The 21361-nt window shown below is 34.0% G+C and overlaps 1 protein-coding gene across 7 annotated transcripts in view; it reads left to right on the top strand.

The window, feature by feature from the left end:
* SAMSN1 (SAM domain, SH3 domain and nuclear localization signals 1) overlaps positions 1-21361 on the top strand; it is a 448469-nt gene that overhangs the window by 415596 nt on the left and 11512 nt on the right. For 6 of the 7 annotated variants that reach the window (XM_073231831.1, XM_073231830.1, XM_073231829.1 and 3 more), the window contains 6 exons: positions 4670-4741; positions 8619-8768; positions 12743-12869; positions 15046-15197; positions 18198-18404; positions 20532-20679. In XM_073231831.1, coding sequence (XP_073087932.1) covers positions 4670-4741; positions 8619-8768; positions 12743-12869; positions 15046-15197; positions 18198-18404; positions 20532-20679 — 856 coding nt within the window. Of the gene's footprint in view, positions 1-142; positions 273-4669; positions 4742-8618; positions 8769-12742; positions 12870-15045; positions 15198-18197; positions 18405-20531; positions 20680-21361 lie in introns of those variants that run through there. The other variant, XM_073231833.1, reaches the window with a different exon arrangement.

Genomic DNA, 21361 nt, shown 5'->3' with positions numbered 1-21361 from the left:
ACTGGCAGCTTTATATAATGAAATGACATTCTGTAATAATAAGAATTGTTATACTAAAGAAGAATTGTGACTAATAAAAAAAAATCCTCTAAAGTTCTTTTATATTATTCATTGTTTTGTGTAAGGATACACGTACACAACTGTGTTCAGACACTCCAAATGATGCTTGTTCAGCACTGTTTTTTTGTGTGCTCTGTGGAAAAGGTAATTTGCACCATGTGCTTGTAGATAGACTTCAGAAGCAGTCCAGCAACATGCATCTATATCAGAAGGTTAGTTGTCTTAAGATAAATTTATAAAGTAAAGTTTTATTTTCTCCTTAACTATGTCTGTTCTTTCAAACAACTATGACCTAAGAAATATTAATGATATTATTATTGATTCCTTAGAAAATTATGTGACCATTAATTCTTTTTAAAAGACCAATTTTAGAGCAGTTTTAGGTGCATAGCAAGATTGAGAGGAAGGTACAGAATTTGTCCCTATGATCTCTGCTCCCACAAATCATTAACTCTTTGTAAATTATTTTTAGCTATTAAAGAGGTACATTGCTTTTTTTTAACCCAGTATTTTATTGTGGAAAATTTTAAGGGAACATAAAAATAGAGTAGCACAATCTACCCCACATATCCATCATTCAGCTTATCATCAAATAATGGCCAGTCATATTTCCTCTTTATTGCCCACACCCTTGCTGCCCCTCACTAGATTATTTTGAATTACAAATAAAAAATAATAACAGTCTTCCCTAAATATCATCAAATAAGTAGTTACTTAAAAAATTTCCTAGTTGTCTTCTGGATGATTTGTTACAGTGGATTATTTCATCTACATCTAAAGAAGATCATAGATTGTATTTGGTTGTACACTCTTTAAGATTCTTAATCTATATTTTCCCTCTCCTCTTTTATTTCTTTCCATTGATTAGTTGAAGAAACCAGGTTATTTGTCCTGTAGATTTTCCATCTGTCTAGATTTTACTGACTGCATCCTCTTGGTGTCATTTAACATGTCATGTAACATGCTTCTCTGTCTCTGTATTTCCTATAATCTGGTAGTTAGATACAGAAGTTTGGTGTGATTGCTTTTTTTTAAAAGAATATTTCATTGATGGCATTAGGCACTGTCATTATGAAGTACACATTCTGGTTCTTTTTGTAACTTTAGTAGCCATTGATCATCATTGCCTAGATGCACTACTGCATTAGGAGTTTACTAATTGGTGATCTTGTAATTGAATCATTCTTAACTTATTAGCTAGAATACACAACACACATATATAAAGAAAGAAATTTTCCCTATTTATTTACTCTGAAATATATTTCACAAAGAAGGGTAGACTAGATGTTTGTCTTTCCCTTTACTTGCCAGTTTTCACATGTTTTCAAAGGTGACCACTCAATTTTTTCTTTTTAGTATCATCATGAACTCATTAATTTTGATATATTATATGTATTTCAATATAGTTCAGTTATTCTTGTTGATACTAAAATTATGCCATATTTGGATATAATCTTACCCAGTGAGAATTTTCTCAACTTGGCCCCTGTGTCATTTTGACATGGCCCCAAGAGTTTTTGAAAGCTTATGTGCTTTATAGTATGACAAGAGGAGAATTTTGACTCATAAATTTTTACTATACATGTCATTAGTATCATTACTTACTTCAATTGCTACCCAATGTTGACATGATACCAATATTATTAACAATGTGATTACTGAAAACAGATTAAAATTTAATTTGACATGATTTTTTGTCCTTTGAACAAATTACTGTTTTTTAAAATCACTGACAAGTTCTTCTCTAAGCTAACAATTCAGTATGAAATTAAGTTCATTTGTTTCACTTTTATTTGGATATTTAGAGATTGTTTTTATTTTTATTTAATTTTGTTTATAACTATGGAAACAGTTACATAGTGTTAAAGCCAAATCTACAAAACACGATATATTCAGAAGTCTATTTTTCTCTCCTTTCCTTTTCACTTTATTTTCCCGTATTCCTCTAAGAAGGAATATATATATATATATATATATTTGCCTGTATTAAACCCACACATGTATTTACATCTGTAGATAAGTGATAGCCTACTATGTACATTTTTCTCTACTTGACTTTTTTTACTTATACTATGTCCTGCAAATAATTCCATAGCAGTATAAAGTGATATATTAAAATTTTTTACAGCAGCTCACAGTTCCATTGCTTGGATTTACCAGATATTATTCAATCAACCCCCCTCTTGATGAAGAATAGAGTTTACATCTTTTTTATAATATAAAGTTTTTATAATAAATATGGATGTGTAAATCAATTTATATCCAAGTGTATCTCTGGTAGAGATCCCTAGAAATGGAACTGCTGGGTCAAAGGGAAAATATATATTCAATTTTGCTGGTTTTGCCAAATTACCCTCTACCAGTGCTGTGCCATTATACAAAAACATATCTAACTGTACAGGGAAAGGTTGTATATGTGTATATATATGTTCTCATTTATAAAGGTCTATTTTCTAAGAAGCCAACTTGCTTCCACATGATTCACCTTTACATTAGAAACTTAACAGGAATAGAAACAATAAATATGTTCATTGTGCCTACCTCACAGTAGACATTAACACTTTTTCATTATAAGCTGTAACCTAGACATTATAAAACCATCTCAGAAAGTCACTAGTGTTTGGACTAGAGAATAATGAAATTTTAAAAATGTCATTTAAATACTTAGATTTCCTTCTTAAGTGAGTCTCAGCATGAATTGACATTATACTCCTTTGGCTTAAAGCTGTTGAATGATTCTCAATGAGATGATGGACAAAATCCAAAGTAACAGTCCTGAAAACTTAAACCACTACTCCTAAATCCGCTTCCCTTTATTGATATAATGAGGGGAGAATTAATTTCATAAGGTGGTGACTATTGATTACTTAATGGCAGAAGATAGTGTAGAGAGGTGCTGAAGTGAGCCTATTCTGTGCCCTCCTGGGCAAAATGACCCCTATTACCCAGTGGTAGAAAATGTGCTGTAACCCTAATTAATATGTAATAGGAAGAACGAAGGCTTGATGTAGGTTACAAAACTGCTCTCAGCATAGGCTCCAATAGGCCATGAGGTGTTTCAAGTATGTAAAAGGGAAACAGATTTCTCTGTATTCAGATTGTTTATAAGCAGGACTGGGCAACCTCGTGGCAATGCCTACTAGGCAAGTTAAAGTGATTAATAGTCTGAGAAGTCACTCTAGGTTAGACTGAATTTCCATGAGACATGGTTCTCAATTTTAGCCCTTTTCTTTCCCTTCTTTCCCTCCTCTTGCCACAAGCTGAAGGACTTGTTCAGCAGGGGTGGCAAGTCAGCAAAAGGCGTTAATTGTGTCTAACACAGCAGTCATCCTTGGGGTGATATTCTGTATCACACTGTCTATCAAGCTATCCCCTTGTCACATGTCAGGTTTTTTTATTTCAGCTCATTTAAAAAGGAAACAAAGAGTTTTAAAGATAGTTGGTGGAGAAACATGAGCATAAGAGTGCTTATAAGAATGAAGAGCCTTTTAAGCTGACTTGAACAAAAATGGGTTATGACTTCTGAAAGGACAACCCGAGGTTGTATAGATTACTGACTCCCATTATTAACTTTTCAAATTACCAGGTTATTTTTCAGTACCATCAGCTTATTTTGAAAAATATAAGCTTGAAATGAGATAAAGTACTTAAGATGGAGCATATTGTTGGGGTTTATGGGTACATAAAGGGCATAATATTGGATATTCGCCATTCCAAACAATGCATAAAATTAGATAGGAAATAATCAAGTTTTTGATTCAATGAATTCAAAGATTTTTAAAAATGTTTTTAGTAGAATAATTTACTTTGTAACATATTAGGTATTTATAATTACCTGTCTATAAAAAGATACATATGAATAAAAATTTAGCTTTCTGGCAAAACGTATCCAAGGGAACACATCTTCTATTAACATATTGAGCCTTTTCTCAAAACTCAGAGTGAATGAAATTGACCCAGAGGTCTCATTGTAATTCCACGTTAAATGTGGAAACATTCAGTTTTACTCCCAAGCTTAGACTCTGCAAGCCTAAATGCTGCTTCGATTTATTAATAAATCTATGTGTATACCTTCTTTTTCTGACATTAAGTATAGAGTGACAAATGATCAAGTTAGTAATGAGAAATGCATTTGTGTTCATTTTTGGTTTTTTGACAATATGATCTTCCTGAGGCAAATAGATCTACTCAAATGCTTTTTTTGTTTTGTTGTTATTTGTTTATTAGTTTGTTGGTTAATAAAACATGACATTCCCTCATGGAAATAAGTTTGTGGTTACCTCATTCCAAGAAAGTTCAGTTTAGAATTCATAGATTCTTCAGCTGCCATTCCCAAAAGCAAAAGTAACACCATAACACCATAAAAATAATTTAATAGACTTTCTTAACACTATAACATAAAACATATGAAGACATTTTAGCAACTATAAATATTATATTGTGAATACCAGTTATACCTTCAGGGCCATTAGATATTCCAAAGAAAAGTTTTTTGATCCTATATCTGCAAGAGACTGATGCTTATTGAACCATAATCTAATAAACTTAGCTTTACCAGTAGAAGATACAAATCCTAAATTTCCATTCCTTTACCTTTCCTATTTTACAGCGCAGCAGCAGTTTTGGGAATTTTGATCGCTTTCGGAATAATTCCTTATTAAAAGCAGATGATTCAACTGAGGTTAGTATTTCATTCTGTTTTTATGAATGTTATGCAAATATATTATGAAAAATTATGAAGCCAATATCACTTTTGCAAAGTCAAGTAAGAAAAATAAGTATATTTAGAAATCATAGTCCTGCGTATATTTTTGTGATAGGTGAACAAACAGTTATTTAGTGTCCAGTATCAAGCTGGACATTAAAAGTAAAAAAGCTACCTAAGAAGCCTAACAAAGTTTTGGAACAGGAAGAACATGAGCTTAAGAAAAGAGTTACAATTTAAAGTTGACACAGGCAATCCCAAATTTTCTGAGCATTTCCACCATAAACAATTTATATGTTAAATTTTATGTAAGCTGTAATTACTTTAATTTAGGTGATAATTAAATGGCTTAATAGTAAATTTGTTAATGAGGGCAAATGGTTGCTGAATTGCACTCTCACACTTCTACCGCATGCACTGAAATGTCTCATAGGTGACCGTCGCATACACATGTGCAAACCATGAATACTTTAAAGGAAGCTTAAGAAAAGCTCCCAATAAAATTAAGTTTGCATACTAAAAATAATGATAATAACAATATCTACATTTTATTGAGCACTTATTATGATGTAAGCTCAAGGCTAAATACTTTACCTACCTATAATGTAGGAATTATTAGTATTCCTATTTTACTGAAGAAGAAATATGTTTCACTGAGTAAAATAACTTTCAGTTAATAAATGATGAAGGCAGAACTCAGCGTCTTGTCTGACTCCAGCGTTTGCCATTCCGTTATACTGACTCATAAACTATGAGCCTTCTTCATGAAGCCTAGAGTTAGAGGGAGAGACAAATCTTTAAAAAGCGACAACTGTAAATAAGTGATTAATGAAAGGTATAACAACTAATAAAATAGTAGAGAGGAAGGATATATATTGAGAAAATTAAAAATATGTATTTATCATTAAACCTAATCCAGTGACCCTGCATGGGATACATTTGTTTTAAATCAGTAAGTTTTAGATTTTATGTACTTCTTATTCATTCTAGTTAGTATATCTTTATTTCTTTATAAAGAATTTTCCCTTTATCATATTTAATTTCTCTAGATACTTTTCAGATTCCCATATTTATCTATCTATAATATTTTTAAATTTTTTATTTCAATAATGGATATTCTGGACAAAAGAAATGGAAATAAAATGACATCTATTATTACTTTATAAATAACTCCACTAACACATATGCACATTTGTGTATAATATATCCCCTTTTATACATATGTATAAATTATGCATATATACATATTTTTCCCTTTTTATCCATCTATGTATTTATATACAAGTGCTTATGGATAAACATATATAGCTATATAGTCTTTCTAAACCTACATAATTTTCAATAAGATGTAATATGTATAAAGTGACAAGCCCTATTTAATTTTAGCATCTTCCATAAACTTTTAAATTTCCGTAATCATACATAGATATATTCTATTGTTTTTTAGTTTATAATTTGAAAGTTAAACTAAAACTAGCTCAGGCTCATTCAAGTTCATCGATTAGTAATGGTGGCTTAGTAATCTGTGAAAGAATTTAGTGAAGCTGATAAAGTAACTTACAAATTTTTCAGCAATCAACATTCATTTATTCAATAAATATTTATTGAATACCAACTATATGACAGGATATCCATTAGGCACACAGAAATTATTGTGAGAACTGATGAAAATTCTTACTTCATGAAGCTAGAGTTAGGGAGAGACAGATCTTTAAAAGGCAACAACAATCATAAATAAGTATCTAAATGCAATTGTGATTTTGGCTATGAAAGACAGTACAGAAAAACGTTATAATTAAAATATTTGAGGTAGTTTCTTTGAAGCTTCTTTAAAGAATGATAGAAAAACCTGAAATTAAAAATATTTGTGGTACTTTTTTGAAGCTTGACAATGGTAAGTTAACATAGGTAGTAAAAAAATTATACACTGTCTTATTTATTTTAGTTTTTAATTTTACAATGAAGATAGAGAAGATTTAAGAGAAGGTTTAAAAGAGAGAAGAAAAAGACAACTCTAAAATGTTTAAGTGTTTCCGAATTATAATTTATTCAGAGCTTTGAATTTAAAAAATCTTTGCCTTTATAACCTTGAATGTAGAAATTAATTAAGAGCAATGAGGGTTTAAACTGGCTGTCTATTCATATTTATCAAAGGCAATTTGAGGTAAGATATGAAGCAAAACATAATATTGATTAATAATGATGTTACCTATGTGGTTAATCCTTCGTATTAAAATATTCAAGTTCACTAAAGAGAAGTTTCCTATGATTTTTTACATTCAGGTAATGCTGACTTCCCACCTAACAGGAAAGGGGGGCAGTGCTAGATTAGAATACCTGTAAGGGTCCTTTCTTGCCAAGTCTGAGATATTAAGGATGTGTGACTCAAATAAGTCCTTCAAGAAAAAAAAATCACTCCAAAGTTCTGCATGAGAAACTTCACTTATTCAGAAAACATTGAGGCTCAGTTATGTTCCTGGAAGTATTCTAGACCCTCAGAGTAAATAAAAAAGATAAAATCTCTATTCTCATGGGACATACATCTTAGTGGAAGAAGCAAGCAATAATCAAATGAACAAATACATTATCAGGTAATGTTGAGTGCTTAGAAGAAGAATAAGTCAAGGTAAACTTCCAGAGTATATGGACAAGTGTGGGCTCTTTTAAGTAGTATGATCAACCAGAAAATTTCCCTCCTACTACTTGGCTTGTGAGTAGAAACCTGGGTGAATGGGAGACATTTGTAGATATCTAGTGGAAGCCAATGGCAAAAGCAAGTACAAACCTTGATAAGAACATGAAGTAGAAACAGCAAGGGGGCTAGCATGAAAATACTAAATTACAGTCGTATTCAAACTTTAGCAAGTATCAGATTCGCTTGAAGAGTTTGTGAAACATGTGTTGTCCCCAGGTGATGGAGATGCAGCAATCTTGGGCCACATTTTGAGAACCACTGCTACAGTGGACAAGGGAAATCTAAGTAGTAGCTAGTGGGGAGGTAAGGAGTATATTTTATTTCACATACACTCTATGTAATGTAATATGCATTACATTATAATATATTATATTATGTCACATTATTTTATGTTATGTTACAGAACCTTGTGAACAAAGTTTTATTCTGAGACCAGGAGTCATTGGCTTTAACAAGATTTCTTAATAAACACAAGGCAGAAGCAGTCCAGATAAAAAATTTGGTTAGTATAGTGTGTGAATTACATGAGGATTTCTGTACTAATGGCTGGACCAGTTCATATTTACTACTGCTTGAGAATGTAGGAAATGTACATGTACACTCACCTGCAAGATGAAAAAAAAACAGTGTCTTGGTGGGTTTAATAACCTCCAAAATTTCTTTAACAATAACCATGACCATTTCCATTTCTTTAAGAAGTAAGAGGGTATCTTAATGCCTATTCAGCATGATAGGTTCCACAATCTTTCTAAAGCCTCCAATAAAATATCTCTCATCTAGGTAGACATAATCACTCATTATGCCTGGCATTTAATTCTACCTTGTCCATCTTAAAAATTGGAAGGACTAAAGTGGTTCTACTATTCAGCTATAGTATAACTCTACAGTTAACAAAACAGCTAAACTTCTCTAAAATATTTCAGATGTGAAGTTCAGGTCCTTCACCATCACCAGTTTTACCTTCTGAGTTTGTAACACACGTAAGCAAGTCTTGACAACTTTAAAAGTATGTATTATGAACAAATTCCTTGAAATATTGGAGAGTGCTGCACAGGAAAGTTTGGAGTCCACAAATTTGGAATCTTTTCTCTAACATTGTTTCAGATTGGTACTTTTTGTTGCTTCATAATTTTGTCTTTTGTAAACAATTCCAACTAGGTATGTGAAGGAGAGCCCATAAATGAAAGTGGAGAACAAAATAAAACTTCAAATAATGGAGGAAGTTTGGGGAAAAAAGTGAGAGCTATTTCCTGGACAATGAAGAAAAAAGTGGGTAAAAAGTACATCAAAGCACTTTCTGAAGAAAAAGTAAGTGCACTCTGTAAATCATTTGTATTTTTCTATTAAGCCGTTCTTATAATATCCAATAATTTCTTCTAGACAAAAATATCCTTTATGGAGGACTTCAACATCTAGTCTTCCCTTCAATAACTGTGCCCAGAAGTTAGGTGGAATAAAGTATCATTACTATTTTAATAGAGGAAACTGAGGCTCAGAAAGATCACAAATGTAGTATGTGAAGAATAATAAGCCATTTGTATTGTAGCAAACATCAGTACTTCATCACTCTACATGGCCAAATAATATTTCATTTTATAGGTAAACCACATTTTATAATCCTTCCTCAGTTGATGGACATGTGGATTGTTTCCACTTTGTTCCAACCTACTATAAATAATGTTGTTATGAATATTTATATGCAAGTTTTTGTGTGGAACTATTCTTTCCTTTCTCTTGGATATATGGTAAATTTGTCTGATATTTTGGGAAACAGGCAAATTGCTTCCTAAAGCAGTTGCATCATTTTGCATTCCCACTAGCAACATCTGATGGTTCCAGTTTCTCCACATTGGTCGACATTTGTTATTGCCTGTCTTTTTGATGATAGACATCCTAATGGGTGTGAAGTGGAATCTCAGTGTGGTTTTGATTTGCATTTCCGTGATGACTAATGATGTTGAGAATCTTTTCATGTGCTTATTAGCATTTATATATTTTCTTTAGAAAAATGTTTATCCAAATCTTTTGCCTACTTTGTAATTGGGTTATTTGGCTTTTTATTATTAACTTTTAAGCTTTTAAAAATATATATTCTGGATGCAGGTCCCTTATTAGATATACGATTTGCCATATGATATATTTTCTTGCATTCTGTGGGTTGTATTCTCACTTTCTTGATAGTATCATTTGCAGTACAAATGTTTATAATTCTAATGTAGTCCAATTTATCTATTTTCTTTTCCATCACTTCTGCTTTTAGTATCATATCTAAGAAACATTGCTCAACTTCATGTTACAAAGGTTTACTTTTTTGTTTTCTTCTAAGAATTTATAGATGTAGCTCTTAAACTTTGGTGTATGATCCATTAACTTTTTCTATAGGGTATGTAGTAGGAATACAACTTCATTCTTTTGAATGTGAATATACAACTATCTCAATACTATTTGTGAAAAGATACTTATTTCCCCATTGTATTGTCTTGGTACCCTTGTCAAAAATCAATTGATCATAAATATATGAGTCATAAATATATAGATTTATTTCTGGACTCTCAATTCTACTGCATTGATCTATATGTCTATTGTCCATTCTCATTTCAACCCACTTCAATAGCACTTCTGTCCCCAATATTCCATTAAACAGTTGTCATAATCAGCACTGACCTCTGTGTTGCCAAATCCAATGATCATTTTTTTTTCTTCTTACATTACTTTTCTGCTGTATTTGATGCAAGTGATGATTTCATTATGTATGAAACATTCTCTTTATTGGTTTCTTTGGGCGTTCTTCTTGGCTCTGCTTTCTTTCATGTGCCTCTAAATATTGAGTCTTACTGAGGCTTATTCCTAGATGCTCTCTTAAATCTACACTCTCCTCCTAAGTCACCTCATCCAGTCTCATAACTTTGTTTCTCACAATTATAATTCTAATTTTGATTTCTCTGTGCATCTATTGTACTTTTGCAACCAACCAACTGCTTATTTGATATCACCACTTAGATGTATAATAGATATCTGGAACCTAATATATCCAAAACCAAATTATTGATTCTACAAAAACAGATTTGCTTCTTATCCAGTCTTCCCATAGCAATAGCACTGTCATAATTTCTAGATGCTGGAAGGAAGAAAAGATGAGAGGAAGGGAAAAAGAAAGAAGAAAGGTTTTTTTGTTCAAAATCCCTTCTCTCTCACTTTTCACAATTCATGATTATATCCTCTTTGTTCTAATTCCTAAGTATATTTAAAGCCTAAGTATAATTTTTAAGTATATCTAGTTTCTCCATGTAATCTATTCCTCTTTAGACTAAATAACTAACCTCTCTTGCCTAGATTACCATAAGAACCACCTAATTGATTTCCTTTCCTCCACTTTCCTCCATAAAAGCTAATCTCCTACTAAAAGCCAGAAAGATCTCTGAAAAGTAGAATTTGGAACCCCAGTTAAGATTTTACAATGTACTCCCTTACTATGGTTGGTTATTCCGGTATTCTGAAAAGCAGATACTGAGAAGGGAACAGACACACCAAAGACTTATTGGGGGAAATGCCTGTGAAGGATAAAGAAGAATGTGAAGGAAAAAGAAGAAATGGGCAGGAAAAGCCTCTAGATTACAGTGCAAGTCCTGACACCTATAAAGGAGAACAAGACAGGTCCAAGTTTCAGATTTCAATACTGTTCTGAGAAAGCTTTGGCCAGATTGATGGGGAGTCCTTGAACCAAAATTTTCCACTGAAGAAGCCCCACATCCCACAAATGGACTCAAATGGTACCCCCACTGTTTCAGTCATTGGCAGAGAGCGTGGTATCTGGGCAAGCAGTGGTGAATACAGAAGGGCAGCACTGGAGCTGTCAGTAAAGAAGGTTCTTGCAGCAAGAGATCTGAGTGGCACATTCCCAAGGCCCCCACACACTGTCTGTGACGCTCTTCCTGACCTGCCTCCAGTCTCCCTCTCTGAGCTCATTTCCTCGCATCCTCCTTTCTCTCACTCAACTCACGTTACCTCAGCCTTGTTGCTTTCCCCTCCATAACCCAAACACATTCTGAGTTTAGTTATTTCGTTCTTGCTGTTCTTTTTTAGGAAAATGTCTTCAAATCCTCACATAAATTACATCTGCTTATCATTCAGGTCAAGAATTCAGAGCATACATATTTTATAGAGGAATCATGTGGAAGCTCCTCCATCTACATCAGCCAACCTTCCCCTAATCCTAATCCCAGCAGCTAATCCTTTCATGTTACTCGGTTTCATTTCCTTCAGAACACTTATTCTCTGAAATTGCCTTGCTCATTTTGTTTACTCATTCCTCCTCAAGCTGTACACACACACACACACACACACACACACACACACACACAACCTAGCACACTTAAATGTACCTCATTAGAGCAAGGATCCTGTTATCTTGTTTACCATGGCATCCCCAAGTCCCAAAAGAGTATGGGGTACTTAGATGGTGTTCTATAAACTTGTGTTTAATGACTGAATAGAAGACAGGAATGGATAAAAGCAGAGAATCATACGTATGAGTGTATATCATATGTATATTCTAAAGTTTGATCAATGTTTAGAAATGTTTAAAAATGAGGAATATTAAATTACATTTTGATGATTAAGAAAGTTATAGGTTTTGTCTAAGTTGTCTAAATATGGAAAACGTTTTAGGTGTTTTGAAGCAGATGTAATTTGTTTTGAAATTGTATGTCTTTCCTAATTTTATGCAAGATTTGCTTTTCACTTGACTAGATGGCGAGCACGGTATGAGATTTGTAAAGCTTCTTAGATAAGCTTGCTTTAGAATTGCAAAGTGTGCATGCTTTATTCATATCTAGTGATCTGGTGGGGTGCAAATAAATGACATGACACAACTATGCAGTTTAAACTTATAATACTGGATCTCAAAGGATTAGTAATGGTAGTGACTTGATAAGGAGAACACAAAGAAATCAAAATGCTTTAAGAGATAAAGCATAGATGTTAATAAATCTAGCATTTCTGATTAAATAGTAGAATATTCATCCCAATGTACAAAAATGAACCATTGTAATTTCAGCTGAATTCTATAATGTGGACTGTTTCATCTAAAGAATTTTTCCAAGTATACTATAAAATGTTTTGCTAGAAATTGGACTAAAGATTAATGACTCTTACATTTTATGCTGATGTATTCTTAAGTATTTTATTGCTAAAACATGTCTTGTTTGTTAAATCAATGCACACAGCGAACATCCCCACGGAAATCAGTCCTCAGCACTTACCTCTGATGTGTTTTCCTGAAGGATGAGGAAGATGATGGTGCCCTCCCATATCGGAACAGTGACCCCATGATTGGAACCCGCACAGAGAAGATCCCGCTAAAAGCCAGTGACTCCATGGACAGTCTCTACAGTGGACGGAGCTCATCAAGTAAGCCACAGAAAAAGGGACCAGATCCCAGATGGGAGATTTGGGTTAAGTCAATTAAAAACAATTTTTAAAAAATGATTTGCTTCTCTGGGGCTTGTTTATCAAATTAGCAGCAAAGTTCCAGCTACTTAACAGAAATAGTGAAAATGTATGTGTTGAATCCATAGAATTGCTGTTGATTACAATGATACATAACATATTATATAGAATTATGTATTATTTTGAAACTTTTCACACTCTAATTGTCAGGGCTCTTGGGATATGATTCCATCCAAGATCATTTTGTGTGATTAAATCTGCATCACTAAAATAAAATTGTATTCTGGGGAGAATTAGCATTATTTTGAGTCAAAATTTTTAAACTGATTTGAAGTATTCAAATAAAATCCTTTTCTGTCTCTTCTTTCCTCTCTCTTCTCTCCCACCCTCAGTCCTTCCTCTTTCCTCTCCTGCCCTTTTTCACTTTTTCCTTCCTTTCCTTCCCTTTTTTCCTGAAGCATTCTGAAAAAAGCAGGACATTTGCATCAGTTCTGACATTTACTTTCTAGGTCTCTATCCAGCACTAGTGAGTAACGGGTGAGTGACGTACTATGTAAATACTAATTTACATACTAATAGTAAGAATATCACCAATTAGGCGACAAAAGGAATCAGTACATGTTCAACAAGGATTTTTCTAAAAACATTGTTTCTAAGAAGAAAATCACTCAGATTTCAGTCACGCATCCTGCTATAATATTTGGATGGAATTATTGATACTGCAAGGTGCCTTATATAACTTTTTATATGTACACTGTTATATCCCTGTAATCTTTTTAGGGCTTTTAAAATGTTTTTTACAAAGTTTATTTTCCATTTCCTTTTAAATCAACTGCTTCTGTTATTTGAAGATGGATTGCAGAGACCAGATGTTCCAAATACCCTGAATTTTATTCCTTTTTTTCTATTGGCTATAGAACAGTTATTTTGTGAAAGAAAAAGCTAATGCAGAAACATTCAAAGAATATATTTTTGCATGTGTGAAATTTAGATTTCATTAGTATTCATTGCTGCTGTAAGTTTTAAAGTTCCAAGTTGTGATGCTGAATGTGGGTAGAATTTTATTGTCTAGACTGTATACCATGTAGAATGTACTGCAGGGCTAGGGGTAGTCGTGGAAGGGAGTGTGTGCAGAGATGGTGGCCCACTTAACTGTTATCATGTATAGTGTAACTTCTGTGATTAGATGCAACTCATCTTTCTTTTATACCAGTTCATATACAATGTGGAGCATCTTTAAAGGTCTTTATTTCCATAATTATTTGAACGAATGGTGGAGAAAGCAGGACTGTTTCTTCATCGAACAGAGCACCAAAAGGCCACACTGAAGGAAAAAGTGAAGACCGCCAAATATGTTGGGGAAATTAAGAGTTACTTCTGCTGGAAACTATTCTCGCTCCCAGGCAGGCCAGAAAAATTGAACCTCTTTTCTCATTTTCCTGTGAGGTTCAAAAAATCAGAAAGGCAGAGGACCATGGAATAAGGATTTGGAGCAGTTTAAAAAGCCCAGTTTAAAACGTTTCAAGACACTTGAGAGTACAGACAGAGGAGCATACTTCCTCCTTCCCTCACATGTGCACAAGCAAAAGGGCCACCTTTTATGTGTGAAGATGCTGCCTCAGAGTGGCTTTGCATTACACAATAGGAAGTCTAGAAAAGCATTCTGCTACACTGGGGCTAAGTTATAGGGAGCCTTGTAGTCTTATGCTTTGACCATTCCTAATCAATAGCACACAAAGATCAAACTGTTGTTATAGGTTTCTGTCTTTGTTTACATGTACAAAATTAATTATATGGCTTGTACGGGGAGTTAAGTCTATACTGTCTGCTTCTTTAGCAAGTGTCCAATGCTCCAAACATTTCACTTGCTACTGTATCAGATTAGGGAGACTGAAGTGCGAGTGTGTTTGGGTTAGTGATTGAGGAAAGAGTGGCCAGATTGGAGTGCTTAGAGAAAGGCTCAGAGCACATGAACGGCTCATAGGACAGAAATCCTTTAGAGAGAGTGACCAGGAGGCAGAAACTTAGAACCCCATCAGGAGGCCATCATCCAATGCTTCAGCCGTGTCCAGATGATGGTTCAAAATGTTAGGAACCTTAAATGAGAATTGTTAAACCTCTACTCTGTCTTCATCAGGTGGGATAACAAGTTGTTCAGATGGTACAAGTAACCGGGACAGCTTTCGACTTGATGATGACGGACCATACTCTGGACCGTTCTGCGGCCGTGCCAGAGTACATACTGATTTCACACCAAGCCCCTATGACGCTGACTCCCTCAAAATCAAGGTATGTGCACATCATATATTTCTGTATGGTTTATCTAGTGCAGTTGTACGATCTGTTTACAGAGGCACAAGCAGCGGGAACTGAGGAATGAGTGTGCTCTCTCCAGCAGAATTGGGGACTGGTTTACTGTGGCATGAATTTGAACAAAACATGTGAGGTGGAGTAGAGGGTCACTCTGTTGAGGCTATTAGCATAAGTGGCTGTTATGTATATAGTGAAGAATCACAGCCTATCAGGAGACAAAGAATTGTCTACATTTTTCTGAAGACCAAAAGCCTCACAGATTGCTACAGGTGTCCAGTTTTGCCTAATACTTACTGGGGTAACAACAGTGAAGCCAAGGAGAGGGACAAACAGTGGAGATAGCAGACAAGAGTGCAGCAGAGTAGAAGCCTTGGGAACCAGATTTGGCCAGGCAACTTCAGTGCTTAAGTTGGTTGCCATGCATAGACAGACATCTTTCTTCCAGTGATATTCCCTCTCCTTGCTCTTATCCACTGCATTCACTTTCTAGAGCAACAAATCACCACAAATTCAAATTCAGGGGCTTCAAATCACACAAATGTATTATCTCAGTTCTGTAGTCACATGTTTGGGTATGGTTCAATTGGGTTCTCTGCTTAAGGTCTCACGAGGCTGAGGTCAAGGTGTCAGTTGGAACTGTGATCTCACCTGAGGCTCAGGGTCCTCTTCCAGGCTCACTGGCTATTGGCAGAATTCAGTTTCCTATGGTTGTAGAAACCAAGCTCCTGCTTGGTTGCTGGGTATCAATGGGGGCCATTCTCAGCCCTTGATGCTGCCAGCCGTGGTCCTCTCTGTAACTTGGCAGTTTGCTTCTTCGAGGCCTGCAGGAGAAGGACTCACTCATGCTTCATATCTTTTAATTTTTTAAGTTCCTCTACCTGATTAAATGACAAACAATCAGATAATCTCCTTTTTAATTACAAAATTAAGTAATTTGAAACATTAGTTATATCTGCATAGTCCCTTCTGTTCTATAACAGCGTATTCATGGATGGTAAACCCATCATTTTTGTAGTCCTGCTTACACTAAAGGAGAGGAGCTTACACACAGTAACACAAAGAGAAGGTTTAGTGCTAAAATATTTCATAGATGTTAAATTATTCCTTTTAGTAACAAAAAGTACTACAGCTTAAAGGATCATTATAAACTTTCTATACTGTCAACACCAAACCAACGTTAACCAATCATTATAAGTTAATTAAGGACTGATACTATTAATAACATTTAAGGCACTCAGCTCTTCTTCCTCTCCCTTGTATGGTACCAAATCAATGTAAACTCAGCTGGAGAATGAGGAAGCCACCGTTCCCCACACTTAGCTCCTTAGTCGTTCCATGACAAGGTTTGAAGTCTACGTTTAAGTCTTGGGGAAAGGATGACACTGTAGCCTAATAACCATTGTTGGGGAAGGGCAGTAGAAGGGAGTACACTGAACACATTTTGACTCAGCACTGCTTTTCATCTTCCCAATACCACACCAGTGCACCTCTGCTGGTGCTAACTAGGGTGATGTTTGTGGAGCTCTTGTAGGACACAGTAAGAACCCCTCAGTTATAACTGGAGATTGAATACTATTGTCTCCACCAAGAGGAATTTCCAAAATGAAATTGGGTCTTTGCTTGGTGACCCTTGGGCCTTCCTGGAATGCATACGTTTTACAAATTCAAAGGATAATTGGAAGAATGCAGAGGAGAGCCGCCATGCTTAGTACATTTCCCCTTGAGTTTTGGGGAATTTTCCAGGTCTACTTGGCTGATCCCACTTAGCCCAGGATTTGATTCCTTATAGCTAAAGGCAAGAAGAATTAGGTGAACAGCTCATAGGGTCAGACAGGCAGACAAATCACAAGTCAGAAAGAACAGATCTTTTAATTGCATTGATTCCACTATTACAATATAGTATGTGTTTTAGGTGGAAGTCTACACATTAACAGAGCAGCAACAAAAATATTTTAGTAGCAGATTTAATGCACCATTTGTTTGAGAGCATACCCCAAACATGGAAAAAAAATATCAGAATCTATGATGTTCTTTCTAGAGTAGGAAGTTATAAGTCTCAAAGGAGTAAATATGACTCTTAAATGTAGTCACTGTATTTGCATTGAAGTCAGTGTTCTTCACAAAGAAACACCACTGTGGGATTTTTTAATCTTGATAATAACCAACAGCCTGTTGCTAATTAGAATTTTAGATGTGAATAAAGAAAAAAAGACCATTGGTTTATCCATTCCAATGTGGTTCATTCATATTTCAATTCAAACTCTGCTATGGAGCTCAATCTAAACATTATCTTCTCTAGAATAATGAAGTAACATAATTTATCCTCAGTGCACATGTACTTTTGTTAACTAGTTTGTATACAAATATTTTTGAACAGTTTCATTATTTTAGGTGGACTCAATATTTTAGATGGATTTATTTTATATTGTCTTTAGATTAATTTTTCAGATGAACTAAAAGCATGGACAGAGTCACAGACTTATCTTTCTTCCCCATCCACATTTGGGAGCCCCTCCCGAAATGATGGCTTGAGCTTTACCACATATATATCGCTTTGACAGGATGAATGAAAAGAGCGTCATTTTTGAGTTTAGACAACTTAGGCTTGAGGTCTGTTGATGCTATTAATTTAACTTCTAAAGCTCTTTGGAAGTTATTTAATGTTTGTGTATGCAAAATTATTTTATAATTTATGTTGTGCTCTATAAATATAAATTGGTAAGTTGATATGATATAAAAATCATAAGCATGTCATCAAATGCATGTAGGAAATTTTATTCAAGCATGTTGAAGTTCTCTTCATTATTATTATTAAGTAGTTTCCTTGAAATTTCTACTTAAATTTATTTCTGTTATCTCTGAACCCCCTTAGCATATGCTCTCATTATTCTTATTTTCTGGGATTTCATTCTTTCTACCAATTGTTATAGCACCAGAGTTCTCTGAAATCTGATTTGTGTCTTTCTTTGTTCTTAGAAAGGAGACATCATAGACATTATCTGCAAAACGCCAATGGGAATGTGGACAGGAATGTTGAATAATAAGGTGGGAAACTTCAAATTCATTTATGTGGATGTCATCTCAGAGGAGGAAGCAGTCCCCAAGAAAATGAAGGTGCAGCGAAGGGGTGGAAAGGAAAACCCTAAGACTTTGCAAGAGTTCTTAGAGAGGATTCACCTTCAGGTTAGTAAACCTGTGGCCTGTTTAATTTTAGTGGTGTATAGATGGAATGATTGAGGAGAATAGTTCAGTGTTTGTATAGTGTTGTTAAAAAATATGACTTACAGCAAAGGAAAATCTGTTTTCCAAGAACAGTTCTTATTTCTCTTTATTACTTTTATTATGCAAAGACAGATCTTGATATAACATCCCTTGGACTAAAACCTAATGGTACTTAGCAATGACAGTAGAGATTAATGTTCAGAAAGTGCAGTGAAAAATGAAAAATACCTATGAGAACAAAAGGCCCAGAGAAAACATCTAAATGATAATGATGAAAAGAGTATGAAAAGTGAAGGTAAAAATCCAGAAAACTGAAAGGAAAAATGAAATTTTTATTTTTTGTAGGGCAGAGATCAAAATCAAGTCAAGAGAATATAACTTAGTAAAATTGTTTTAAAAGTAATTTTTTAGGAAACAGTGATCATTCTGCCCCCATAATGACTGTGTTAAGGAAGCTATGTTGTCCATATTTATAATCCAGTTTTCTACTTGTTATATTAGCAAAATATTTATGAAATATCTACCTTGTTAAATTGTGTGTATACACAATACACGTATCCTCACCCAATTTACTGTTTTGCAGTCCATTTCTAAAATTAATGCAGCAGTACTTTAATAGTTCTCAAAACTGATCAAGGCAATAGCCTGCTAAATCTTCCTTAATAGTTTTTCCTGATTTATCTAGTTATATTCCTGTCTGTAGACACACTATCTAGTCCTTCTTATATTGCTAGGATTGGTGCACCCCAAAATGGGCTATTCTTAGAAGGAGTACAGGTTTGAATTCTGCCTCTCCTACTTTGTTCTCTGACCTGTGAGAAATACAAGGTCTAAGGAAATGAAATAACTTACTCAAGAACCCATAGTTAGAAGGTTATGTCAGGATGGGAATTTTAGTTTCTCTATTCTAACTTAGAACTCCTTCTAAGACACATTTTCCAAAGAATTGCTACTCTTCTATTGTAAGAAGGGGCTGGTAGTAAGTTCTTCCTGATTACTTAAAACTTTTATACTTCCTCTTATTTAATTTTAGTAAGCAAAATAAGGATATTGAAATTATGATTAAGTAAAATGGAAGGAATTTTTGAGGAAGTTGAAATACACTCAACTACAATTTACATTTTTACTGTTACAAGGAACAGAGGTTACATAAATAACATACAGACTCTTAAATCAGAAGCCTATGAATTTTAAACTAATACATATTGATGCAAATGATGGATAAAATATACTTGTTGAGAAAAGGAAACAATACTAACCACAGTGCTTGTATGCTTAAAAGATCTATAGTTCATGATGCATGATCAAAACTGAAAGTTTCTGTGATGACTGCCCTTGCACTGTCCACCATGTAAGAACTTATTCACTACTCAAAAACCTGTTCGTTATGCTTCAGAAGATTGGAGACTGTTGAGAATTAGGCTTGGGTTGATTAATGATTGTGCATTGAGTCCCCTATACAGAATTTTATTGTTGTTAACAACCATTTGATTAATAAATATGAGAGATGACCTCTCAAAAAAAAAAGATCTTTTAATTAAACAAAGTCTGGAATTCCTTAGGTTTATAAATGTCTTTCAACCAAAATGCTAGGTGAATTCTTTATATAGAATTGCATCTGTTTTAAATTCATTTTTTAAACTACCCAAGAAGTTAATGAAGATAAATATTTTTGTAATTAAGCAAAATGAGATGTAGATTCAGAAATATTTATTTACTCTTTTAGAGGCATTTTATTGATAGATGTAAGAGTATACTAACTTTGTCAACTATTTGAGAAGTAAAAATGTGACAAATGGGATGAATGATCCAGCTAATTAATTGGTCCATGATTTAGCATTGTATAGTTTAAGGTAATTATTTCTTCTTTCATTTGTCCTTCCAGAAGGCGAGAATTTTACAACATATTCTTTTAAGTGCCCTAGAGTTCACATGTGGAAAACTAGCACCATTAAAACAAAGTTAAGCAAAAGTTCTACTGGCACTTTTGGTTTCCATTTGCATTTCTATACTTTCTTTAAATCTAAGGAGAAGTTAAAATATTTAAATCTGATTTACTTTATATTATACATATTTTTCTCCCCACAGGAATATACCTCAACACTTTTACTCAATGGTTATGAGACCCTAGAAGACTTAAAGGATATAAAAGAGAGTCATCTCATTGAATTAAATATTACAAATCCAGAAGACAGGATGAGGTTATTATCAGCTGCTGACAATCTCGATGAAGAAAGTAAGTGTGTTGCTACTTTTCTCCATAGCTGATAATCACTACTTAATGGAAATAGTAAAAGTCATTAAAAACAAAGCCTGAATTTTATTTACTGAGAATCATACAAAGCAATATTTCCCATAAAATAAGTGTTTTCTTATTTATTTGGAAAAAACAACTGATCAAGTCTATAATTAGGAAAAAGACTTTTTTTTCCTTATTGGACTCGTAAAATCAAAAAACTTTTCTAGGCAATTCATTTAGATTCTGCAAAGCTATTAATTTACATGGAAGTGGATGCCTGCATTCCCAAGAACTGAGAGAGTTAGAGACAACTATTTAGTGACAGCATGAGCCATTAGTGAGAAATGTCATCCGCGACTTCAGTAGAACAGCACAGAGCATGGCTCTGAGCTAATGAGCCTTTGAGCCACACGGAAAATTCATCTCATTACCATACAGTCACATCTTGTGTGTGTTTATAGTACTCTTTCAAAATGTTGTAATAGCTTGCAAAAATATTCAGCATTCACTTTTATTTCCTAAAATGGTTCTCTGTATTTGTAAGTATAAACTGAAGATGGAGTGACACATGCATTTTCACCTGAGGCAGAATAATTGACTGCACCAACTGGTTTTGAAAGAGGATACCTTTTGTTTTTACAATTGCCCAATCAGAAGCCTCTTTTCAGTAAATCTGGTC

The sequence above is a fragment of the Manis javanica genome, chromosome 3, assembly GCF_040802235.1.
Source record: "Manis javanica isolate MJ-LG chromosome 3, MJ_LKY, whole genome shotgun sequence".
Classification (NCBI taxonomy): domain Eukaryota; kingdom Metazoa; phylum Chordata; class Mammalia; order Pholidota; family Manidae; genus Manis; species Manis javanica.
This window is presented reverse-complemented; position numbering and strand designations above follow the sequence as displayed.